This window comes from Ammospiza nelsoni, chromosome 22 (assembly GCF_027579445.1).
Source record: "Ammospiza nelsoni isolate bAmmNel1 chromosome 22, bAmmNel1.pri, whole genome shotgun sequence".
Taxonomy (NCBI): domain Eukaryota; kingdom Metazoa; phylum Chordata; class Aves; order Passeriformes; family Passerellidae; genus Ammospiza; species Ammospiza nelsoni.
In genome coordinates, this window is record NC_080654.1 from 7,165,087 (window position 1) to 7,191,495 (window position 26,409).

The 26,409-nt window shown below is 47.3% G+C and overlaps 1 protein-coding gene and 1 non-coding gene across 2 annotated transcripts; one reads left to right on the top strand and one right to left on the bottom strand.

The window, feature by feature from the left end:
• Positions 1-7,458: 7,458 nt before the first annotated feature.
• On the bottom strand, positions 7,459-24,431 carry LACTBL1 (lactamase beta like 1). The gene is given in 7 exon segments (XM_059487661.1): positions 7,459-8,437; positions 10,862-10,967; positions 14,045-14,292; positions 16,050-16,207; positions 19,124-19,233; positions 21,046-21,190; positions 24,387-24,431. Coding segments are annotated over 7 exon segments (1,791 nt in total).
• On the top strand, positions 14,736-14,809 carry TRNAN-GUU (transfer RNA asparagine (anticodon GUU)). Its single transcript has one exon. It is a non-coding gene; the product is annotated as a tRNA-Asn (tRNA).
• Positions 24,432-26,409: the final 1,978 nt, after the last annotated feature.

Consider the following 26,409-nt stretch of genomic DNA (forward strand, 5'->3'; position numbering starts at 1 on the left):
CCTCCTCCATGTATAGGACAGGGGGAATGGCTCCCACTGCCAGAGGGCAGGGTTAGGGGGGACATTGGGAAGGGATTTCTGGCTGTGAGGGTGGGCAGGCCCTGGCCCAGGTGCCCAGAGCAGCTGTGGCTGCCCCATCTCTGGAAATGTCCAAGGCCAGGCTGGATGAGGCTGGGAGCACCCTGGGACAGTGGGAGCTGTCCTGGCCATGGCAGGGGGTGACACTGGATGAACTTTAAGGTCCTTTCCTGTGGGAACCCAGGACATCCCTCTGGCCGTCCTGAGAAGCCAAGACCCCTGCCAGGGGGCTCAGAGACCCTGGCACAGAGCCCAAAACACCTGTGGGTTTGATTATGACCCGTGGAGCAAGTTACCAACCTTATATGAAGATCAGCAAGCCACAACAGGTTAGGTAGAATAATAGGGGAATTATCACGGGGTGGAAAAGTAGATTTTGGGGTTTTGATACGGGGGTTCAGGGAGGAAGATGGAGGGAACTGGGCATGTCCAGCCTTTCTCCTTCTTCTTCGCCTCCATCTCCTGCTGTGATGTTGGCACTTACAGATTGGTTTAGAGTAGAAACTCACTGTCTAACATAGGTGATAGGTATTGGGAAGTAATTGTAAACATTGTACATGTAGTTTTTAGTATAAAGATGTAACACTGCCCCAGGGGAGGCAGAGTGCCTGGAACTGTCCTGCTGGATGGACCTCGGCAGGGCAGGAGAAAGAATTTTATAGATAAGATGCAATAAACAACCTTGAGACCGAGAAATGTAGAGCCTTGACTCCTTCTTCAAGCACCAGGCTGGGAAAAGAGACTTTCTAACACATCTCAGGGTTACTCTGAGCAGCAGAGATCCCAACACTTTCCCACCAAAACTGTTCCTTGTGCTGAGATTCTCTAGATCAGTCAGTGTTGGCTGTGAACATCCAGAAAGGTTGCTATCCTGGGAGCCATCCCAAAATCTGTGCACATCCTTTTTAGGGACATCTCCCATTTTTGAATTTACCGTCATGGCAAACAGTGGCCATTAACACAATGAAGCCCAGCCCCTCCTGACTCCCACAAGTCAGTCAGGACATCTCAGCAGATACAGGACTTCATGTAGCATCACCTGGCACAAGGAAGGCTCAGACTGAGATCTGACATCTTCCAGCTTGGACAAGCAAAAGGGAAGCTGGAGGCTCCTTTTATTTCCTCATCTCTTTATTTTTTCATCTTTGTTGCTCTCCAAAGCCCCTTGATTGGTGTTTTTCCCATCTCCCCCAGATAAACATTTGTAGACTTGAATGGTGTAATCCTCAAATGCTCTTCCCCTGTGTCCCACAGTGTGTCCCACCCTCCAGCCAGTGACTCCCATCAGTGTGTGAGGTGTTCCCAGAGACATTTTGTGTCCCACTTTGTCCCAGATTTCCTGGCAGGCACCAGGGAACCTGCAGGGTGTTAAGTGATCAGAGGCTTTTCTGCACCCTCACAGGGAAGGGGCACTGAGGTGCAATGGCAGCTGAGGGGGTTCATCTCTTACAATAAACACAGTGTCAGCAGATTTCTGGGAGTGATGGGGCTGAACCCAAACCAACAGCAACTAAACACTCTGGCCAAGAGAACTGACACTGGAATGGTGAATATTTCCCCAGTTTTACCAGCTCCCCAGGAGGAGCTGTGGCAGCTTTCTTCCACAAGTTGTGGGAAACAGCCTATTTGTCACCCTGGAACTGACCTGCTCTTCTCAGCAGAGCTCATTTCTCCCAGTTTGGGGCCTGCAGGGCAAAATATTTTCCAATTGCTTGTTTGGGAGCACTTTGCTCCCATCTTTCAGATTTTTGATTTAACCAACTGCTTTTCTTACATCTTCATCAGTATATCTGATAATTAGCTGAAAGTGATTGGAAATTGTGGCTGGACATTTTTATGTTCGGCTCCCTCTTGTGCTCATTCCATCCTCCCGCTGACTCCTCTCTTCCCATGTTTTTCCACAACCTTTTGCCAGCAGGATGCTCTCACATCTCACCCACGGTGCTCAGGTGGAGCTGAAATTAAACGAAATGTGCCTGCCCATCCCTAGCAGAAATATCACTCCTTGGAGGAATAAATTGGGAACTAAACAGGAGCTCTGCCAGGCAGAGTTGGCACCAACCCACAATCCTGATAATTGGGTTTGCATGGGGAATGGCTGCCAGGGGAGGCTCAGCACCTGCCCAGAGCAGTTACAGACAGAGCACGAGTGGGAAGGAGGGGGAGAAGATTCTTACCCTGTGCTGTGGCACTGGGCAGCCCCTGGGCTGAAGCGAGCAGAGTGGGAATGATGGAGAAGTGTGAGAGACAGACACTCCAAGGATGCCAGAATCCCAGAATCAATTAAGTTGGAAAAGACTTTTGAGGTCATTGAGTCCAACCCATGACCTGACACCACCTTGTCACCCAGAGCATGGCACTGAGAGGGACTGTGTGACATCCCTGTGAGAGGGTGGCTCAGGTCACTTCAGACTTGCAAACTCCACCCAAATTCCTCCCAAGAAGTTTGGAGGAGCAGCAGGAATGTCCGGATGTGTATTTGTGGTAATCTTTGTGTCTTGGCTTGGAATGAATGCCCAGAGCCCTCAAAATGCCATGAAACCAGAAACCTTTGTGTGTGCAATGGGCAGCTCTGGGAGACTCCCAAGTGTCCATGGTAAATAATTAGACCCTTAATTACAGGTTGCCCACACCATCTCAGTGATAGCTTGTGACTATACTTCACCTATGCTGTATTCCCTCAATTCCTGTTTGTATCTGCAAAAGGGCCTGGAATCCTGCCCAGGGGAAAAAGATTTTTTTCCTTTCTGTTTTTATGTCTTTGAGTGTTTCTGGGCATGAAACATCAATTTACTTTTATTGTTTTTTCATAATTTTTTGTCAGCTTGGCTAGTGCTGGTGACTGTAATATAATTGCATTTCAGCTCTGCCTGTGCAATAATTCTACCTGGACCATTAAAACCAAGTTTGCTCATTAGCCATGAGGGGCTGGGGTGACTGTACCAGAGCACTGCATGTTGAGGAAAAAGCACTTTTCAGGACAATGGGTGGATAATGTGGATAATGTGAATTTGGGGGATATAATGTGAATTCCTACTTCAGGCTCTGAGAGGAAATGAATGAAAGGTGAGGGCTCCATGGGCTGGAGGGACAGGGAGCTTGGAGCAGTGAGGGCTGGGGATAAGTGGGACACAACTGCAAAAGAGAATGGGAGCAAAGTCCTTATAAATGAGGTGTAGCTGCAAGACAGAATGGGAGCACAGCCATCCCTTAATGCATATCAGATATCAGAGTGACCCTCACCTGAGCTGATACTCCTGAAGGCAGAGTCCTTGCAAAGGGGAAGAAGTCATCATAAGGAATGTCAGGTTAGAATGGGAGCACAAGCACCACCTTGTTTTGTTTTGAGCTGTTAATCTGTGACACTCATGTCTTCAGGGCAATGGTGGTGAGCAAGTTGAGAACTTGTCCTTACCTGAGAGAGGTTCTGGAAGAGTTTCCCTTCCAGCTGAAGAGATGCTCATGACAGACGGGCCTGGGTCCATCCCAGCCAGCTGGGGCTGGGGATTTGTAGAGTGTGATTCATCAATTTATCCCAATTTTACCCTTTGACATGGAGGAATCCACTCTGCTGACTGGAGTCATTAAAACTCACTGAGAAAGGAGTTCAAAGGGTTTGAAGTTCTGAGATGTAGGTGTTTATATTTTGCCAGATTATTCTCATTCTTAGTGGTCCAGAGTCTTTTAACTTGTAGAGTAACTACAGTTTAAGGGACACTATAACAATATTATGTGGTTTCATTACTGCTCCTTAGGGCAGGATTTGGTCTCTTAAACCAATAAAGTGAATTTTGTTTTTGTCTGGTTTTGATGCTGGGAATGTTAATGAAGCATTTTCTATTTGTTTGGTTCCCTGATGAGTAATTCTGAGAACATTTTTAAGCCCCGTGTTTCTATAGGCTGTTGCAGACACATTGAATCACTTTTTAAAGCACAGATTCAGTGAAATGTGAGCAGATGGGCAGAGTTTGCATGTTTGTTGTACGGATTGTGGAGCCAGTCTCTGACATGGGTGAAATAACAGTGGGATATTTTTAAATTCAGCAGCAAGCATACACAAAACCTTAAACATTATTCATAGTGGTAACTTAGATTCTGTAAAAGTTCAAGTAAAATAAAAGGCAAATTCACATAGAGCTGTTAGAGCTGGTGTAAAACACCTGCTAATTGAGTCAGGTCACCCCTGTCATCCCCCTCCCTCCTGGTGACAGAGCAGGTTCTGCTATTCTCAGGATGCTCCTTTGGCACCAAGTTACAAAAAGGAGTTTGGACTGAGGATTGTGACTGGCTGCTCTCCATGACTGAGTGGACTACCCCAGAACTCCACCTTTTCCTGTCTGCCATGCACGGCCTCTCCCAAATCCTCTGTACAGACCTTTCAAGGTCCCTTTTCCCCCTCTGTGCCAGGGAAGGGTTCTCCTGCCCACACTGAGTCCTGTTCACCTTCCCAGGGTGAGCCAGGCTTTGGTGAGATAAGCTTTGCTGCAGCTCAGGAAATGGATTTGACTCAGGAGTGGTAAAGAATATGATTTGCTGTAAATGAGAATGAATTAGAGCCCCCAAAAGTTGGTGAACAGGTGTGAGGGTGACTCACTAGAAAAGATTTCTTGGTGTCTGCAGTTCTGATGGAAAACTAAAACATCTCCAGCTTTCCATCACACGGAGGTTGTCCAGTGTTGTGGTGCTTCCTCCTGGCCAGTGAGTGACATGGGATATAAATCCTAATTTTTCTTGGGAGCTTTTGAGGCTAAACAATCACATCTTTTGTTTCAAAGCAAGAAGGACAGCCCCTCACTGGCTCATAGCCCTCACTCAAAAGAACCAGAATTAGACCACTCCAGGATCTTGCAATCAGACATCCCATCCCATGGGCTTGGCTGTGTCAGGAGTGTCATGGCAGTGATATTGTCCTCAGGAAATCAGCACCAAATGTGCCTGCACTCATCCTTCTGGACGTGACCACACAGGGCAGTGGCATTTCCACAGGATTTATTGCTGTTCCTATAGCCCAGACTAAATACTGGACACACGGTGTTGTACAAGGTATGGGATGTGATCTTCTACAAAGTCCAGAGGAAACCAACACAGCAGCAGCTCTGTAAGGCAAGGTTTGCATGGTTCCAGGTACTGATCAGGGAACTGAAATTATCTGAGAAAAGGCAGGAATTTCTGAGCCTTCATGGTCTCTATTCAAAACTGAAGCTGAAGAACAGCCCACAGAGTGAAAGCATTGAGAGAACCAGAGAGAAGGGATCAGAGAGGGATTTTTGTCTCATCCTCTCTGGGACATATCCACTTCCAAGAGTCTGTGTGGACCAGCAGCAACAGGATATTGCTCTGCAACAGGATACACCTCATACCAGAACACACACTTGGAAGGGTCTTTGATTGTGCAATTTCTTTAAGACCTTGTGCAGTGCCTGTCACACTTCCCTCTGGATTTCCATGCTGTGCAGCCTCTGCCATGCCCTGCGGTTTGGATATTCACTTTAAGGTCAGAACTATCCTGCCCTGCTCCTCTGCTTGCTTTTATTTCAGCTCCACCCAGGGCTGAAACCACAATATTCCCTAATTTTGGAGCGGCATTGAGGAGCCAGGACTGTGAAGTTGTGATGATCCTGTCTGCCCTCGTGTCTGACATTGTCCTCATCACAGTGAGGTGGTGTTGGCCATTCACAGCACAGAATCATTGATTTACTGAGGTTGGAACAGACCTTCAAGGTCATTGAGTCCAGCTGTTCCTCCAGCACTGCCAGGGCCACCACTAAACATCACCCCAGGTGCCACATTCACACATCTTTTGAACACCTCCAGAGGTGGTGGCTCTACCACTGCCCTGTTCCAATTCCAACACTCTGAGAAAAGCATTTCCAAATATTCAGCCTACACTTCTGTTGGTGCAACTTGAGGGTGCTTCCTCTTGTTCTGTCCCTGTTCCCTGGGAGCACAGCCTGACATCCCCAGCTGTCCCCTCCTGTCAGGAGCTGTGCAGAGCCACAAGGGCCCCCTGAGCCTCCTTTGCTCCAGGAGCTCCCTCAGCTGCTCCTGGTGTCCCAGACCCTTCCCCAGCTCCGTTCCCTTCTCTGGACACACTCCAGCCCCTCAGGGTCTTTCCTGTCATGAAGAGCCCAGAACTGACCCCAGGATTTGAGGTGGGGCCTCACCAGTGCCCAGCACAGGGGACAATCACTGCCCTGGTCCTGTGGTCACACCATGGCTGGTAAGGGCCAGGAGCTGTTGGTTTTCCTGGCCACCTGGGCACGCCTGTGCTCATGTTCAGCCACTGTCAGCAGCACCTCCAGGGCCTTTTCCTCCTGGGCAGGAGTCCGGGCGCTCTGCCCACACCTGGAGCACTGCCTGGGGTTGGTGTGACCCATTTCCCTGTCCTGCCTGCCTTGGCATGGCGTGGGCACAGGAAGGGATAAGGAAATGCACCAGTGACTCTGCAGGTGCAGGGGCACTGTTGCCAAGGTGGTGCTCCACAGGCTGGTGCACTTTCCCTCAGATCTTCACTCCCAGCTGCAGAAACCCAATGGGTACATTTGCAGCCAGACATCCTGCCCAAAACATACAGAAAAGTTCCTATGACTCCTGAAATTCCACACCATGCTCACACACTTTCCTGGTTACCGAGACCTTTACAGAGCTGAGTCCAGCTGCAACATCCCACCTTATGTTCCTGTGCCCCTTCACCCAGCAGTGAGCTTGAGCTCCTACACTGCTCCCACATCCTTTGAAGGACCAGCCAAGGAGCCGAGAGAGAACCACATTGCTCTGCACTTTTCAAACTTTATGATCCAGCCGAGAGAGAACCACATTGCTCTGCACTTTTCAAACTTTATGATCCAGGAGAGAAACAGACCCTCACTCCCCAGGGATCCCAAGCAGGGCCTGGTGTCAGTCTGGTGCCATTTTTTAGCACATAATGCTTTTGGCAAACCCACGTAAGGGATCTTGTTTGTGATAGACAGGCTCTTGAAAAGCCCTGGAAAAATATCCCACTGACAAAGAGACATTTTCTGAGAGACCCAGGGAATTCTCAGCCCTTTGATGATAGTACTTGATCACCACAGTAGTCATAAAACAGACAATATTAGAGTGGACACTTTAGTGCCTGGCTTTTTCTTATGGCATCCAAACACATCCATCCAGCACATTTCCACTTCTTTTTCCTGCAGGTGTGTCCAGGTGCCAGCTGGCTTGTTGTGCACTGCTGGGGCCAATGACAAGTAATTAAAGTAGTCTTAAAAGTGGGAAGGATTTGTTTGGCAAAAGAGTCATTTGCCTCCATTCTTCCCATTTGAATGGCATCCACAATGCCACAGAGGCAGTCTGGTAAGACACAGATTTGGAGCCAGCTCCCAGGAGTGGAGGGAGTGTTTAGCTGTAGAACACGGGCTTGCGCAGCACACGCACCACGTTGTAGGTGTTCAGCCCCGGGGCGTCAAAGCCAGGGGACAAACCCTTGCGGTCGAAGGGGTAGAAGTTAAAGAGCTGCCCATTCTGTGTCTCCAGTGAGATGGAGGCAGAGCCCAGGTGCAGAACACATGGGAACTCCTTGTCAAAAACGACTTGGAAAACGCGATCTTCCAAGTGGTGGAGCTTGATTGTCCGATACTTTTCAGGGATCAGCTCTTCCACGTGAGGCCCAAACTGCTGCATGAGGAGCACCCCCCCAATTCCAACCTTGATCTCATAGAAAGTCAGGTTGGAATAGGTGTAGTAGCCAACATAGGGGATTGGGTTTGGAGGAGGAACCAAGCTTTTGTCAGCCTCTCTGAATGCTGTTTCCATGGCAGGGATGAGATACTCGTATGTCTGAGTCACAATGTCCCCACCCTGCGGCCTGGGCCCTGCCATCAGCACAATGAAGCTGAGGCGGAGCTTGGGGATGAGAGAGAAGGTTGCTGAGTAACCATCGAGGTCCCCATCCTTCCTGATGACATCATATCCCAACTGCTCGTTAATCTCCCAGGGCGTGCCTGTCTTGTTAGCAAAGTATTCCACGGAGCACTTGAGCAGCGGTGTCAGCATCGTCTTCACCGTGTCGGGCTCGAGCAGCCGGCGGTGGTAGGTGCCCAGGAAGACCATGGCCAGCTTGGCCAGGTCGGCAGCCGTGGAGTACATCTGGCCAGAGGGCCGGTACCAGCCCAGGTCGTAGAGCGGGGCTGGCTGCTGGCTGCCGTAGAAGCCCACGGCCATCTGGGAGCGGACGGGCGCCGTGATGTCAAACCCTGTGTCCTCCATGCCCAGGCGCTCCAGGATGTTCTCCGAGATCCAGCGCTGGTACTGCCCTTCGGCCGCGTGCTCAGCCAGCACGTGAGCCATCAGGGAGAAGGCCAGGTTGCTGTAGTGGCATCTGGAAGGAAGGGGAATATATTGGGATCAGCTGTTCATCAATGATATGCAAAATCAGTGGCTGGGTCTCTCTTCTTTAGGGAAAAATTCACATTTTATGGAATGGCAGATGAAGGGGAGACAGAGAAATATCACTGGCCAAGGGCTATGTACAAATCATGAATGGGACAGGATTGCTGGGAATGTGCCTTGAGCTGTTTTATTTTCCAGCATCAGTCTCATTACATGGTTATGACAATGGGAAGATGCCATCAGCTCACATCCCAAGCAGCAGACCAAGAACTTAATGTTACAACTTACTTTATAAGTTTTTTGACCAATCACACAAAGCAAAAGCACATTGACAGTAGTTCTATCCAACCACTATAAGCACATGTACCTGTGGTTAAAACAATGCTTGCTTATTTTGAATACGATACCTGCTTGTAAACCTTAAAACACAATGCACAGAGCTCCATTATTAAGCTTAAAACTTCCAAATATCTTGCTAGATATATATTTTCTGCAGTTTAGGCAGTTATTCTAGACAAGTGTTAATACACAGACCGTTGTTCTATTTGTCCTTAGTTTTCTACTTTGTACATAATTTTTCTTCTGACCTATCTCATGGCTCTGCTTGGCTCTGATCACAGCTCTGCTGTTTCTGAAGCCAGCCTTTTGCAGCTTTCCCAAACCCTCTGATTTTATGGATTCCCACAAGAAAAGCTGCATGTTGTTGCCATGATTTGTTGTTAAATCAAGAAAGAGAAATGTTTTACGGGAACATCAGCAGAGCTGTTCAACCCTGATGTACAGAGAGAGCTGGAGATGGAAAAGAAAAAACTCCTCTATATTTGCATAACCTGACTTGCTGTTTATAATTGTTCACCATCCATTATTTTTAAGAGCAGCGTGGGGAGTTCCAGGTGCTCACCTTAAAGGTCTCAAAATCCTGGGTAAACCTCTTTGGGGATTTGCCATGGGATAATCACTTAGATACCTAAGCTACCTTAAGATGGTAAAAGCACTTAAAGAGCACTTAAAAGCCCACAAAGCAGCATCCAGCAATGTGGAATCATTAAAGAAACTTGAGTACGCCAGTCTTTAATAACCATCAAGTGATTTATGTTTTCAGAATTGAATGAAGTTTAATGGCATGAAAACATGAAGGGGCATTTTTTTAAAAATACATTTTCAAAAGTCATTAAATTTTCAACCCTGTTGGTTTTTTTAATTGTGTGAAGCCACACATCTCATTGAGACTTATTTAGATCATAAATTTGGTACCACTTCAACCTTTTCCAGCCCATTTAGTTGAATAAAAGCATGGTAAGCATGGTGAGCATATGTTTTTTTACCCTTAGAACAATCACATTCTGTATTTAAAACCTTGTATCTGAAATGGAGCTGGATTTCAACATAGAAAAATATGTTAAAACATCTGTATCAGTGAATGTGAACTTCCTTTGGGAAGAATGATCTGTTAGCTGGGAAGCACAACCAGGAAAAAGGAGAGAGAGAGAAAACTACCAACATATCAATTAAATATAAGGTATTGAGAGACTGTGAGGGGATGTCCTTATTTATCTTCATGGGGATCATAAAATAAAGATACCAATGGAGATAAGTTACAATAAAGATAAAAATACCAAAGAAGACGATGGTACTAAAATCCTAAAATCCTTTAAGGAATATCTATTGTAGCCTCCTACATGATGTGGGACAGAACTAGCATAAGTGAGTGGCAGATCCTCAGCCATCCTGGGTAAATTATTTCAGGCTGTAATTAATTACCAAACAATTTTGCAGTCTTAGAAAGTTTCTTCCCAGTTAGTCTGAATCTTTTCCCTAATCTGCTGTCTACTGGATCCTATTGAAGGCTGTGGGGAAGTGTCCAAGGCCAGGTTGGACAGGGCTTGAAGCAACCTGGGATAGTGGAAGGTGTACCTGCCCATGGCAGAGGGCTGGAAAAAAATGATCTTTAAGGTCCCTTCCCACCCAAATCAGTCTGGGATTCTATGAATCCATGATATTTTTGAGTGTTTGCAACCCACGTAACAGACTTTTAACAAGATACAGGAATCGAAACAAGCATTCAGAGACCTTTTTGATAATTTAGAGACACACAACTCACCACAGACATGATTTTAACCGAAACCTGTGATGATTGAAACTGTTTAAATTAAAGTACTTTTCCACTTTTGAAAACCTGCATCATTTAAGGCTCATAAAGTGAACTACAGCAGTTTAATTTGGCTCATCTGGGCTTAAAACACCAAACCCAACGCTGACACCTCCAACAGTCTTTTTTCCAGGCATGTGGGGAGGTGGCTGAAGCTCCCTTTGGAAATAGCTGCCTTTATCCACCAGCCATGGAGGCTGGGGATGGGGCTGAGGGTGGAGAACCCTGATCCAGACCAAAAGCTCCTAAAGGAATGTGTCTGACCTGGTTCCTGGGTCAGCCACCAGGACGTCGTCTTTGAGCAGCGCGAGGGCGTCCTGAGTGCTGCCCTTCCAGAGCAGGCTGGTGGATCGCAGCCTCCGGGGCAGACCTGGGCCACACAAAGAGAGAAATCATGGAAATGATGCCTCTGGGGAGCACAGAACAAAGGCAAGGTTCAATGGCAAAATGGAAGCACCAGTGGTGGACACGAGAGCTCTGGAAACACGGCAAGGAGCTGCTCCTGCTGGGCTGCAGGACATGGCATCAAGGACATGGCATCAAGTCATGGGCTCCTGACTCTGCCTTGCATAGGTCCAACCCCAACATCAGCTCTGGGCTGCTGCATCTCAGTGAAACTGCCTTGACGAATGATGGAAATTTTCCTGGATCCCCAAGTGTGGTTTGGAAGAGAGGGGCAAATGGGGTGTTGGGAAATCCCTGTATTTCCACGTGTCTGCATTCCCTGGACTACAAATGCGTGTAACAGCTCCTTTTAACAGGATTTCATTCTTTACACTTCACCACAGAGGGCCTAACATCTCTGCACAACTCCAGGCTTGGTTTAAAGTATTTTTATCTTTCTCCTCATCTTTAGCAACATTTATTCAGGGTTTCTGAATATAGAAAAAACCAAGGTAACCACTTTTAATTATTCAGGGTTTCTAAATGCATAAAATATCAAGTTCTTTTTGCTTTTGTCTCTGAACACAGATTCCCTAAAATTTTTGTTCTGTACTTTTTTAATCCCCAGCTTCTCTGCACAGGATCTATGGCTTGCCTAGGCTGGAACTTGGATCACTTTTGGAATGGAATCCTTGCTGCCATTTGCAATGGGCTTCAACGTGGATGTTTGGGAGGAAATTGGGAAATGTATGTTTTTGACAGAAAAATGACTCACAATAGTGTGCTCAGTGACCATGTCTTACTCATGGATTCAGTAAGGTTGGAAAAACCCTCCAGGATCATGGAATCCAACCATTAAACCAGCACTGTCCTCTCCACCACTAACCCATGTCCCCAAGTGCCACTTCTCACATTTTTTTAATGCCATCCAGAATGGTGACTCCACTACTTCCCTGAGCAATCTTTGCCAATGCTTTACAATCCTTCCTCTGAAAATTTGTTTCCTAATATGTGATCTAAGCATCCCTTGGTGCAACTTGAGGCCTTTTCCTCTTGTCCTGCATCCTGGCAAGGCTGAATGAAGCCCCATTCTTTTTTGGCAGCAACACTTATTTTTCTCAGCTGGCCTGAACTTGGCATTTGAGCTGGAGTGAGAGCACTGTTCTGCCCCCTGCTCTGGGGTCATTTTTGCAGCTGCACGACCAGATAAGAGATGCACTGACACCTTCCAGTGGACAATGGGCTCCTTCATTATGTACTTGCCCCAGCGGCAGCAAAGAAAATGTTGGAGCAGTGGGAGAGTTCACCAGCTCTGTGACAGCAGTGCAGTGTCTCCTTGAGGTTCATTGGAAATGATAAACCAGAGCATAAAATAATCCAGTTATTGATTTCTACCTCATGGGCTGCTAATTGAAGTGACAAGCACGTTGTTAATAATTTACAATCACATCCCATCCTGTCATTCGTGTGGACTGGAAAATCACAGTCTTAACAAGCTGGAGCTTCCCTCCAGCAATGGGCCCATCGAGTGCTGAGGAGAAAAACCTTTGGAGTTACTTCTGTAATATGCAATGGAGAGACCAGATAATGAGGATCTATTACATATCAGTTTCACTGGAAGAATTTAGATGAAACCCACTTTACAATGTGTCATGCAGTGGCTTTGATGCCAGTGCTAAGCAGAACTTATTCCTTTTTGGGGTTTGACACACAGCAAACGGAAAGTGGAACCAGAACATTCCTTTGATTTGCAGTTGGGATTTTGAAACTGTACACCTCCTTCTGCTGAATTGTCAGGGTCCAAGGGTTGGTGTGTCCTCTGGGGGTGCTCTGGGAAATTTGGGCCACATTGTAAAACCCAAAAATACACAGGAGCATAAAAGGAGCTGAGCAGGGGCACAAATCTAACACAGTGATGGAAGCAATGGAAGGGCTGCACAGTACAAGCAATTATGCCACGACCAGGTACTCTCTTGACTTATGCTCCTTACAACATTTCTGGGATGCATGTCACACCTCTCTGGGTGACAGGAGCAGTCAGAGCAGCTTCAGGTGCTCAGGATAGTCAGAGGGGACCAGGCAAAATTGGTGCCCCTGAAGACAACATCAGGCTGGATGGAGCCACACCTTGTCTGCAGGGAGAGGGGCTGGGCAGGGATGTGGCCACTGGCCACTTTGGGTTGTTTATCTGCTTCTTTCCAGGTTTCAGTATCATTCCATTTTGGGGAGCCCTCTTTTTCATACTGGCTTTTTTCAGATGATGCTGTACCCCATCCTGAGGTCCTGCAAGTTGCAGCCATGCTATTTTGATTTCAGGTCCTAATTTTAGGGCATTTATTCCAATCAGGAAAAATGCAGGTGTTACAGAAATTGACCAAAATACCACACGTGATATCAGCACAGTCTCTTTGGCCATTACGTTTTGTAATCCCTCAGTCAAGTATTAGCAACTTTGTTTCAGAGAAAGGGTAAAGTTCTTAGTTCTGTGAGCTCCTTCTCCCTTGATGTATGAGTTCCCCAATTCTAAAGGTAGCAGCAGATTAACACTTCTCTGACAGCAAATGCCAAGCTATAAATAGTTCAGGAATCCCGGATCAGGAACCACACTGACAGCTAAATTTAGCTCAGCAATGAAGGTCTTTCTATTCAAAGCAAAGAGATTTGACCCTCAACTCTACATCTCAGAAAAATGGGAGTGCTCAGGTCTGTAGTACAAAATACTGTTGTGCAATTGGAACCTGATTTCAGGTCATGGTAGTGAGGAGAAAGGAATCTGTGTTCACCTGAAAGGAATCTGTGTTCACCTTGCAGAGGAAAAAGCCTCCTCATCTCAGCCCTTTCCTGGCAGGTGCCCTGGACAGGAGTTCCCTTGGAGCACTCCATGACGCTGCTGACACCCTGCTTCCCAGAGCCCTGCCTGATCCCTGGGAAATGCACAGAGCAGGGTCCAGACTGAGAAACAGCCTCCCAGCAGCTCCTTTTTATTCCTGGAATATGGTCTGCTCTCTCTGAGGTGTCTTTCCAGGGCAGAGAGGCCCAGGGACACGGAGGGAGCTGCCTCACCTGAGAGCTGGCTGGCCATTCTGCGCAGGGTGACCAGAGATGGCTTCAGGGGCACCGAGCCTTTTTCCAGAAACACCAGGCCATCTGCTGTGTATCTCTGCTCTGAGTCCTTGAGCCTCCCCAGAGGGTTCTTGATAACAAAGTTCTGGGCATAACGCTCCAAGGGGTCATCAAGGGATGTGACTTTTCCTTCCTCCCACATCTTGTACAACATAATGGTGGGGAAGATCTTGGAGACACTGGCAATTCTGTTAGGGAAGAAACATTTGGAGAAATTTAGCATTGAGAAGCCTGTGAATCAAGAGGAAAGAAGAGATCACAGTGATTTTATGTGTTACACCTTTGTTCATTCTAGAGGGAATGGCTAAAACACAGGTAGGAAGTTTGAATTAATATCCTTAAATGTGAATCTCTATAGACTGCAACATAACCTCTGAATGTCACCAGCAGCGCAGTGGGCTGCTGATCTCTTTCTATTCACTTGGCATTCATAAAATGACATAAATTGTAAATTACTGGTTAGTAAATACCATAAACACTCTCACACAGTTTACTGGAATTTTAATGTTAAAATCACAGGATCATTTAGGTTGGAAAAGACCTTTCAGATCACTAAGCTGGACCATTTACCCAGCACTACCAAACTGTCCCTAAATGCCAGATTCCCACAATTTTTGGGTCCATCCAGGCTGTCCCTGTGGCGCAATCGGTCAGCGCGTTCGGCTGTTAACTGAAAGGTTGGTGGTTCGAGCCCACCCAGGGACGTGGTCCTGGCTCCTGCCCTGTGCCAGGGGGTTGGAACCAGATGCTGAGTGTCCCTTCCAACCCAAATCATTCAATGGTTCTGGAGGAAAAATAGTGCAAGGTCATTTTTCCATTATACGGTTGGGGCAGAAACAGATAGTCACAGCTGCTGAAATGGTCCAAAATTGTTAATTCTGAGGACAAAATTTTCTACTCAGAGTGCAGCCCATGTTTCTTAGATAACACAGTAACAATTCAGTGAAAATGGATCTTTAGAGGAAGAAAGCATTTCCTTCATCTTGGTTTTTGGTTTTTTAGCACACATAAAGAGCTTTATTCCGTCTTAACCTAAAAAATAATGGCCAATATGAATTTGACTTCACTGGAACAATAAATAAACTTAGGGGTCTGCTTTATGTGCTCTGCAGATATTAATCCCAAACATCAGTTTTTCCTTAATCAACATTTAATCTTATTTTTTTGAATCCTGTGGCAGTCTCCTGTCTGCTCTCCAAATCTGTGCCAGCTCTTGGTCTTCAGGTTTGTGCCCTGGACATGAAGCCATTCCCATGTAAGGAACCGTATGTTTTCAGGTTCTTAAGGGTCTTTGCTATTCTATTTTAAAATATTGTCATAATTAAATGAAAAAAAAATATAAATAAATCCAAAGTAACTCAGTAAGCCACCAGCATATAACAGTCTGGGAATTCACTTTGTTCCACAAAGTTTCAGCATAAGCCACCAGAGTTTCCTGCATGGACCTGCAGTTTGTGATGGTGTCTCTATTGCAGGTACCTGTCACCATCACATTTTCTGGAAAAATCCCCTTGCCCAGGATTCTTCTCCTGGGAAGCTGAAAAGCCTCAGAGAAAAAGGAAAACAATATTATCTCATTTGCTTCTCCTGTGTTTTGCTGCTTTGGAATGTGGTTGGAGATTGTTTATCCAATGGGTGATTGTTTAGTTGGTTTCTGCTGTGAATTATTTTGACTCTTTGGCCAATTACGGTTAAGCTGTGTCAGACTCTGGAGAGAGAGTCACGAGTTTCATTATTATCTTTTAGCCTTCTGTAAGTATCCTTTCTGTATTCTTTAGTATAGTTTAGTTTAGTATTCTTTTATATAATATAGTATCATAAAAAAATAATAAATTAGCCTTCTGAGAACATGGAGTCAGGTGCACCATTCCTCCCTGCCCAGAGGTAGCAGCTCTCCGTAGGTGTGTTCCCTTTCCTGGCTCTCACTCTGTGCCAGGAGCCTCACCTGTAGATGGTGTACTCGTTGGGCGCCCCCGAGGCAGGGTCGGAGGCGTTCCTCTTGCCAAAGTTGCCCGTCCAGAGCACGGTGTCGTTGTAGATGGCGATGGCCGACATGGCCGGGAGCCCCGAGTTGTGCATCTTCTGCCGCAGCATCTGGTCCACCTGGGGAGAGAGGGAAACCATGAGCTCCCAGAACAAGTCTTACAATGCATCCACTCTGTACCAAGAAATAGAAGGCCAAGAAATAGAAATCTACCACCCTCATCACTCCCAAGCATTCGAGAGTCGTCCTATGAATGGTGTTCTGGAAAAAAAGGTATTTTAACTGTTTATCTATTTCTTCTAGAATTGCTTCTGTTGAATTATCCTGTGTCCTTTTTCAGTCTACATATCCACTGTGTAGATGAATGTGGTGCTTATGCTTGTAATATTTATGATTAAAACCAAATATAAACATGTAATAATTGCAATTTCTTATTTTTAAATTTGTATTCTACACATCTGTTATTTGCACTGGTATTTTAGGGTCAAAGATGTATGAGAAAAAGGTTTTTCAGATATCCCATGACACTTCCCATGCCATGAAACACTCTGGAGCTTGGGCTCTTATTTTTTCTCTTTCATTCATGAATGGGACAGAACTGCTGGGATACGTTCCTTGAGCTTTATTTGCAGCATCAGCCTCATCACATGGCTGAGACAATACGAAGATGACAAAGCTCACATACAGCCAGCAACAACCAAAGATTTCTTTGTCATAGAACATTTAAAAAACTTTCTAGCCAATAGCATATTGCTAAAGCTTACAGACAATTGTTTTAGCCAATTACTAGAAGTACACATACACCTACTTCACAAAATGCTTGCTTGTCTTCTTTCTATTAACAATACACAATACTACATTACTAAGCTTAAAACCTTCGTCTGTCTTGCTAAACATATTTTCCTACAGTCTTGAGGTCTATCTTAACCAAACCTGAGATTCAAGCTATTGTTTAATGTCCTTGCTTGCTATACAATTTCAACTTTTTCTACTTTCAGACTTTACAGCTACAACTTAACTCCAAGTTTTCTGTTCTTTCTATTTCTAAAGCCTACTTTTCCCAATTTCTAGAAACTTTTTTTTCTTTTACTGTTTCCCACGGGCTTCTGTTTAAACCACAACCTGAGAAACAGCTCTGAGCAGCTGAAGGGCTGTGATTGCTCCTGGCTCCCTGTTGTGTCAGGGCCATGCAGAACTCTTCACTGAGCTGCACAGAACTCCTCATCAGCTCTGCACCCACCCCCTGCAAGCAGAACGCATCAATCTTGCCCTTTTGGGACTTTTTCAAAGCTATGTCATCATCTTGCACATATCGTTTGCATTTGCAGGCACACATTTTGTTTTGCACACCATGGTTAAGACATAAGAAATGCACTTCCAGACCCAGAATTTGAGGCAAGAAAAGCCAAACTGATTCATGTCCTCGGGATCTCTTCACTGAATGGCCAGGGGAAGTGCACTGAGAGCAGCAAGTGGAAACATCCAGCTTGTGTCCAGCCCTTCTGTCAGCGTCCTTTGCCCTCCCTCCCCATGGACCAGTGGCCTATCTGGTACATCTGTAGATGTGTTCATCTGGTGCCCCAGCACCTCCTGAGAAGGTTCTGCTCTCATGGAGACCATGAAAAGGGACTTTGGACAAGGGATGGAGTGCCAGGGCAAGGGGGAACGGCTTCCCACAGCCAGAGGGCAGGGTTAGATGGGATATTGGGAAGGAATTCCTGGCTGTGAGGGTGGGCAGGCCCTGGCACAGGGTGCCCCTGGATCCCTGGAAGTGCTCAAGGCCAGGCTGGATGGGACTGGGAGCAGCCTGGGGCAGTGGAAGGTGTCCCTGCCATGGCAGGGGTGGCACTGGGTGAGCTTTGAGGTCTCTTCCAACCCATGTCAGTCTAAGATTCATGTCAACAATCATGGTCCTCTTTTTCTCAGAGTCTGACCTTTAGACCTGCCTGGACCTGCAGGCAGGCAGAGACTTCATAAAAGTGGATATGAAGTGATGGGAATTGAAATTCAGTGTGGATAAAGCCAGGTGTGTGCAGGGAAACTGCCCAAACCTGGTCCTGAGCTCTCAGCAGCAGGACCTCAGGGCTGTGGTGGATGTTCCTATGGAAACATTTGCTCAGTGCCTTAAGGCAAACAAAAAGGCAAATAAGATAGGAGGGATTATTAGAGAAGTAACATAAAATACAACAAAAACCTTTTTTTTTTCACTTTGTAAATCCCTGATTCACTTGCACATTGAATATTGTTTACAGTGCTGATTGCCCTCTACTTGTGAGAAGGAGACAAGTGAGAGAGCACGTGAGAGGGGCTAAAAATAGGGAATGTCCTGTCAAAGCATGATTATTCCTATGGTCCAGACAATCAGAGTAGTATTTCCTCAGAGCTCATGGAGCCTGCCAGAAGTTCAGGCAGTGCTAAAATGTCAGATCCATCTCATACTGAAAATATCATGACAGTGTATCACACTCTCTTCCAGACAGATGCAGACCTTCTTCCCCTTCCCCTTCCCCTTCTCCTTCTCCTTCCCCTTCCCCTTCCCCTTCCCCTTCCCCTTCCCCTTCCCCTTCCCCTTCCCCTTCCCCTTCCCCTTCTCCTTCCTCCTTCCTTTCCCCTCCACTCCCTTCCCTGGAATTATCTATAAGCATCTTTTTAATTTTTAAACAGAGCTGTGGGGAAAGCCAGAAAAGAAAGAAAATTTGGTCCTGGCTGATGAATTGGAACCAGAGAGCAGCTGAGCCAGGTACTTTCAAAGACATGAGGGCTGCCTAATAGTAGACCAGATGCAAAGAGCCATTATTTTTTGCAGGTGGAAGCTCACCATACCTTCTGATGGACAATGATGATGTTTGTCCATCCCAGCTCACCCTCTGGGCAAGAGAACTGCTCCCTGAAGGAGCTCACACCCATCTCTAGGTTTGCATGTTCTCCCTTCCTCAATTCCCCACCTCCTTCCCCAGGATGGCAAAATCCCCCATCTCCCCTGCAGAAGAGCAGCCCAGAGCTGTGTGTCCCTCTGCTCCCTCCTCCCCACAGACCTTCTCCAGTGCTTCCTTCAGGATGGGGAGGGGGTGCTCCAGTGGCACTGGCTCAGGGTAGCGGGGACACATCTGCACAGCTTCTGACCTCACCTCCATCACGGATGGATCTGGAAAACAGTTCAGGGTGACACAGGTGACCTCAGCAGACACAAGGGCAAGCTTGAACCTCACCCAGCAGCCCCCATGAGCTTTCTTGCTTGCATTGTTTAAGGGATATTTCTGCATAGAGAAAGGACATTGCTGAATTATTTCTGTCTGACATAAACATGGCTGGCAGGGGCACTGTGCCCTGTTATTGCTTATTTCAACATGGGATGGACACAGGATGTGCTTCAACTAACTCTGCAACAGTAAAGAACTGGGGCTGCAGGAGTGCCTGGCAGTGGGTTTAGCCCCCTGGAACGGCCTGCCCATGTCTAAAGGGAAGTGTGAGCTGGGGTTCAGGACAGCAGTGGCAAAGAGTCATCCCTGTATGATAACCTCAGAAATGGGGCCAGGAGTGACCTGTGAGAGCCACCTGAAATCCAGCACTACAACACTTGGTAGGCCCCACATCCACTTCATTGTCTCCTGAATCAGCTGCATCCTCCATATCCCACAGACAGCTTAAATTTTTGTGGCCAGCAAAATTTTTGTGGCCAGCAAAGGTCTTTAAACTTTGAGAGAGATGGGAACTCCCTTACTTGGAGGCACTATTTTCCCAGCTGATTCCAAGGTGTTCATAAATACAGCTACCCTGCTCTGACAGCTGGGACAAAATGCCATCTTCTTGCTTACCATGTGAACATGAAGCATCAGAAACTGGGATTAGGAGAGAAATGGAAATCTTGGAGATGGACAGGCATGGATACGCACAGCCTACAGGCAGTCAGGTACTCTGAGACAAAAATGTGTGGTTTGAAACCTTCTCAACCCTTGGTCTCTGAAATACTTCTAGCACCTTCATCGTGGATTTTATGACACCTTTCAGCTACTTAAAACTCTGATCCATTGACACTGTGTATATTTAATCCTTGTGCATGCAGTGCCTTGAGTGGATCAGTTGAGTTTCCTATAATCAACAGAGGAGGCCATGGAGATGCTCCATGGGCCGAACCCCCTCTGGAGCCAGGCTGGAAGAGTTGGGGGTGTTCTCCTAGAGAGAGAAGGCTCCAGGGAGACTTTAGAGCCCCTCCCAGGCCCTAAAGATGCTCCAGGAGAGGGACCTGGGACAAGGGATGGAGTGACAGGACAAGGGGGAATGGCTTCCCACTGCCAGAGGGCAGGGATGGATGGGATATTGGGAAGGAATTCCTGGCTGTGAGGGGGGATGCTGAGGCCCTGGCGCAGGGTGCGCAGAGAAGCTGTGGCTGCCCCTGGATGTGTCCAAGGCCAGGCTGGATGGGGTTTAGAGCAACCTGGGGCAGTGGAAGGTGTCCCTGCCATGGCAGAGGTAGAACAGAATGGGCTTTAAGGTCTGTCCAGCACAAATCTTTCTATGATTCTGTGATTCCATGAATTCTCGTGTGAACCAGGAGGCTTAAACCAGGGCAAAGATTTGGGGAATAGGAAGACAGCAAACCCTGAAGCTGAAGCAGATAGTAAGGTATTAAAAAAACCTGTTTCTAAACTGGAGTAACTAACTGGAGTAACAACAGGAAAAATAAAAGATAAAGAATCTAAAAAGAGGCATAAAATGCCTCTCTAGCACTTCAACAGCCCATCCTATCCAAACCTAGGCCAGGAGTGATGGAGCTTCTTTGGACAGCAGCAGAGTGATGTGGTGCCTCCATTGACCCAGCCTTCACCTCGTCTGTGGCCTTGCCTTATTGCCCTCTGGGGAAATCTCTGTTTGGGGAAGTGCTCTTTGGGAAGAAAGCTTTCATTAGTCTTCCACATCTCTGTGGCACACCATGACCAAGGCTAAACCCCCTACTCACTGGGCTCCACCTTGGGGAGGCTGTACTGCCACAGGAAGCAGCCGGTCATGGCCACAGACAGCAGGAGGAGGAACACGACCAAGACATGGATCCACTTCAGCTCCATGGCAGTGAGCTTGAGGAAGCTCCGGCTGCAGGGTGCCTGCTGGAATGGAAAAGGAATGGGCTAGGAGAGAGAAAACACCTGCTGTGTCACCTGGGAGAGAGGCCCCTGTGCTGGAGAACAAAGCTGCTGCAGGGACAGGACTCACCTGGTCTGGTGGAACTGTCCCTGCCCATGGCAGGGGGTGGAATGGGACGAGCTTTAAGGTCTCTTCAACCCAAACCATTCTGGATAATTTTGGTAACATTGCTGAGCCAGGGCAGGGCAGACCAGCTCCTGTTGGGGTAACTGGAACCAGGAATTACTTCCTGGCTTTCAGTGAGCTCTGTGAGCTCTGTGAGCCATTAACTCTCTTCCCCTTGCTGGTTCTTGTGGAACACCAACTACTCCTTCTGCCTTCTCCCCTCCCTGCAGGTGAAGCTCATCATCCCAGCCTGGCTGGAGTCTCAGTTACAGCTCTCACTTCCTCCCTTCTCAATCACCATGACTTATTCCTGGATACCTTTCCAGCCCCTTTTTTCCAGAGTCCAGCATCTGTTCATGGCAGTCACCAGCCAGACCATCTGAGCAGATCCAGCTTTTCTAGATGAATGATGGAATTTTTCACTCTGTGCTGCCCTTACCCTTCTCTGTTGTGTCTGTAAATCCCATTCTATCACGTACCATCTGTAAGCTTGGCATTTACAGATGCCATGTTTTGGAAAACTGCCTGATATTTGAGTGTGTGCAGCTCTCACAACACTGGAGACCATCCAGGTTGGTGAGAGAACCAGATCAATGTTGAAGAAAAACAAGGAACAGATGACAAATGAGGAGGTGCCTGAGCCTGAGCTGTGCTCCTTCACTGCCTGCAGGAGGTCAGGAGGGTGCTTTTGAAAGTTTGGCAATTAATGTTATAAAACATATGGCCTGCCATTTGCATCCAATATGCTCCACATTCCTATGCTGTTTCAGGTTGTCTGGACTCACTTGTAGGATAGACAGATTGAAATATTCCCTTTAGATTCCCACACACCCCCCCTGTTTTGGAGATACAGGATAGCTCATGCAAAAGCTTCTGCAAACCAACTGAGCCTTGTCACTCACAGCCAGGGAATCTGCAGAGCCTCTCCCAGGCTCGCACATGGTTCTGTGGATCCAGCTGGGTTTTCCAGCCTTCACTGGAACTCTGAGTTGCAGTTCCACTTTCTGCATAATAACAGAAATATATCATAATTTTTTCCTGAAAACCTTCAGCCTGGTCAGGCATTCCTATGGGAATTTCTGAAAGCAGTTTATGTTAGGTTCTTCCATAACATAATTAAAATTCAAGGATGGCTTAAGACTGTGCAGATGCCTGCAGACCCAGTCACACCTGAGCCTGCCTGAGCGCTCCACATCCCTATTCCAGCCTGTGACTTGTTTCTAAATAGGGGAATTCCATTCTGACACCAATCCCATTCTTGTTTGGATATAACAACCTCCTTCAGAGCCTTAGCAGGCAGGTGATTCCATCACCCAAGGAAAAGCCTGTGCTGAGATCTCTTTAATCCCCTCACATTGTGGCTCAGTGTGTGTTCCAGGATGTCACCCAGAGCTGTTTTCCTGCAGCAAGGAGTGGGACAGAGCCCTCTGCTCATGGGTGACTACCCTGGATTTAGTTCCATCTAAATAACATTGATTCCTCCACAAATTTTCAGTTCCTCTGACCATTTTCCTGCCTCTTTCCTTGCTTCACTGAGAAGCCCTGCTTCCTGAGTGCCAAAGAACAAGGTGAGAAGACTATTTTCCGTCTATATTCCTCATCTCATGGACTCCAGACTCCCTGGGCCACTAACTGAGGACACAAAGATACCAACTTTGAGCTCATCTTTTAGTCAAACTTATCCTTCTGTTCAAACTCCCCTTTACTTCATGTGGATCATGAGTGCCCTGAAAGGAATTTTTCCTTCTCTGCCCTGTGATCTGGTGGGAAAGCAAAAAAACCCAGGCAATACCAGGATTAGAGATATGGATTTCCCTTATTGATGGGACATCAGATACCCGAATGTGTGAGGAATATTCCTCCACGCAAACTACTTTTCCAGGGAAAATACCTCTTATTCCCAACACCTGGGAAACTGATGGATAGATCCCCCATAAACCCTCCTCACAATTCCCACTCCAGGACCTGTCTGGTCTCTCTTTCCTCTCGTTTTCCCCTGACTCTGTGTCTCTGTGACTGTCACAGCTCACAGCACAGACACAGCAAGGCAGGGGGAGGGGGACACCGAGCACTTAAACACATGCAAATGAATGCAAACACTTGCAGGAATGAGCACACACAGCTTCCCATGGGGACAGCCTAGCAGCAGGATACATTTTTTCCCCCGAGCTTTTCAAAATTAGGATGGGGAGAAAAACTGGGGATTCCCATTGGACCACCCAGGTCACAGTCCTGCCCCACCAGGGTTCCTGGGCCAAGGCACAGCTCAGCAGGGATTAGGGAGAGCCAGAAACCCCCCCAGCCCCTCACGTACCACCTCCAGGAGCTGCCTCAGTCCCAAAGGCTGCTGTCCTTCCTCCAGGCGTGTGGGCACTTGAGCAGCCCCATCCTGGGCAGCCTCAGCCCGGGCAGGGGGCAGCAGGAGCCCCGGGCATCTCCCAAAGGCAGCTCTGCCTCAGGGGCAGGCACTGCTCTGGCACCGGCTGGAGCAGCCCCCTTTCTCTCCCCACGGGTCCTGCTCCGGGTTTATCTTCCCAGGAGTCCTGCTCTTGCTTTCCCCATCCATTTGGCCCATCCAGGCCCTCCAGAGAGTGCTGCTGATCTCCCCTGGGAAAGGAGCTTAAGTGACAGGGACAGCATGGCATTTGCACAGGAAAGTGCCTGAGAGATTGGATGTTAATTCTTCTTAATGCTTCTGTGCCATGTGTGTGAATCACAGCTGAAACCAGGAGGGCTTCACCATCTATTTATAGCAGCTTCATCTCCTCCTGACATCTGAACAGGAGGCGATTAAGCAGCAGAAGGCCGGTCCCGGAGTGCCTCCAGCCAGCCTGGGGAGCTGCTCACGGGGAGGGGACACGGAGAGCTAAGCCGGGAGCTCAGGCACTCTCTGGGCTTAATCCTGAACAGCCTCCTGGAGTTCTCCCACAGTGACACACAAGGGAGTCATTCCCAGCTCCCAGGCCCACAGAACAGAGATGGAGCTGAGATTTCTCCCGCCTTCTCTGCCAGGCACTCTGAAGGATAGTGGGAGGTGCATGAGGGCATCCTTACCCGCAGCTGTAACCCCTCCATGGCTGCTCAGGAGGCTCTTCTCATCCCCTGTGCTGCTGGTCCCCACAAATAAAGGGTTTATAAACCTCTGCGATGGAGAGAACACAGTTGGTGCAGGAAAAAAGCAGTCAGAGCAAAGAGGTAACAAAGCCCAGCTCAGGTAAGAAGAGCTGCAGGGACAAGACTGGCTTTGGGGTCATGGGGGACATCGGGGGACATGGGGGTTGGAATGAGGTGGTCCTAGGTGGTCCTAAAGGTCCTTTCCAACCCAAACCATTCTATGAGATAAAACACAGTAGCCACAAAAGTCCTCAGCAGAACCTTCCCTCTCTCTGCCTCTGGTCTGGCAGCATCTTGTGTTTAGCCCTAAGCTCTGGGACTCCCATTTCTCTCAACCATCCTCGCCTCCAAACACAAGAAACTGAGGCTTTGAGACCTTCAGGTCTGACACATTTTCACTGTGGCTCCTCCACAGGGTCCTTCAAGCCAGCCCCCCTGCAAGGCTCCTTTGCCCTGTTCCCTCTACACAGCCAACAACACCCCCTTACCCTTGGGAATCCCACCCACAGCATGACACGATTGGAAGTGCCAGGAAAATAGCACCACCACCATCTTTCCCAAAAAATCTGCCATAAAATCTCCATCATCCATCTACCTGGCAGCAGCAATTCAATCCCCAACCCCCCAAAAAGAGCTCTTACCAGCCTTGCTGCTACCTCCGGCTTCCAGCTGAGGAATTGGGGGCTGTCCTGCAGCTGCAGATGTTAAGAGCATCTGAAGCACTAATCCAGCTGCCAGCCTCTCTGAGTACAGATTAATGGGCCAGGCCTCACCCCTCCACAAGCAGCACAGCATCTGTCCAGCCATGCAGCCAGAGGGAGGATTGCTGGTGATTTCCTGGCTCCAGTGGTACTGCAGAGTGGAAAATGGGGAGCTGTGGTATGTGGGTATGAACTGAAATGTTGATAATAGACTGCTATTATATTAATATAATATTATATTATTATCATCATCATATATATTAATAATATAATAAATATATGACATCTTAAAATATTATATAATATATCATATTACATAATATATATTATGTCATGTCATATATCATATAATAATATCATATCAATATATTATATTATATTATATTATATTATATTATATTATACATAAAGTACATCATAAATGCTCTCTAAGGAGGACAGCATGGTTTTGCACTCAGTCACATTCCAGATCCAGGGGACTGTGCACCTCAGGAGATCCTGCCATCCTATTCCTTCTTCATATCTTCACAGGTAGGGGCTTTCTCCCCAGTACCATCCCTTCCTTCCAGTATCTCCAATAGCATCTCAGAATCTGACAGTGCCCAAAATATCCCGTGGAACTTGTTCCTGTGCCCCAGAGCTGTGCCCAGATTTTGGTGATTAGAGTAGATCAGGCTCCTCATGGTTCTGTCATTCCCCATTTCTGGGAACTCTGGTTTTCTTCTGTCCCTGCTACCAACGTTCTTTATGGTGGCCTCATGGCCAGTTATCCCACACCTACCAACAATCCCTTTGTCCTGGGAACCCAGTCAATGCCTCAGAAATGTGAGTCTGTGCTGTCAAAGGTCCCTTGTGGTGGCCACTGCTCTGTGGGGCTCCATCTCTGGTTATAAATGGCCTGTCTCCTCCATATGAAATATCTGTGTGCTTTTCTGATAGAGCTGCTGTGCCAAAGATTCTCTCCACAGTTTTGTAGTCCCTCTGTTAAAGGCATTCCTTTCTCAGTGCTGGGTCTACTTTCCCATCATTTTCAGAATTAAGAGGGATTTAAATCCTTTTCTGTGTGTGCCTTGTGCTGACCAGGCTGTGCCTGGGGAAGCAGCAGGAGAGGGGTTCAATCCCCCAGCCCCCAGTATAAAGAAACTCCAGTGTTTTCACCAAATCTACTGATGGAATTTCAACTTTGGAGCCTGGCTCCTGGTTCTGACAAGGACAGTGTTAGTTTTTGCAGTAGCTTGGAAAGGGCATGACCAGGACCTGAA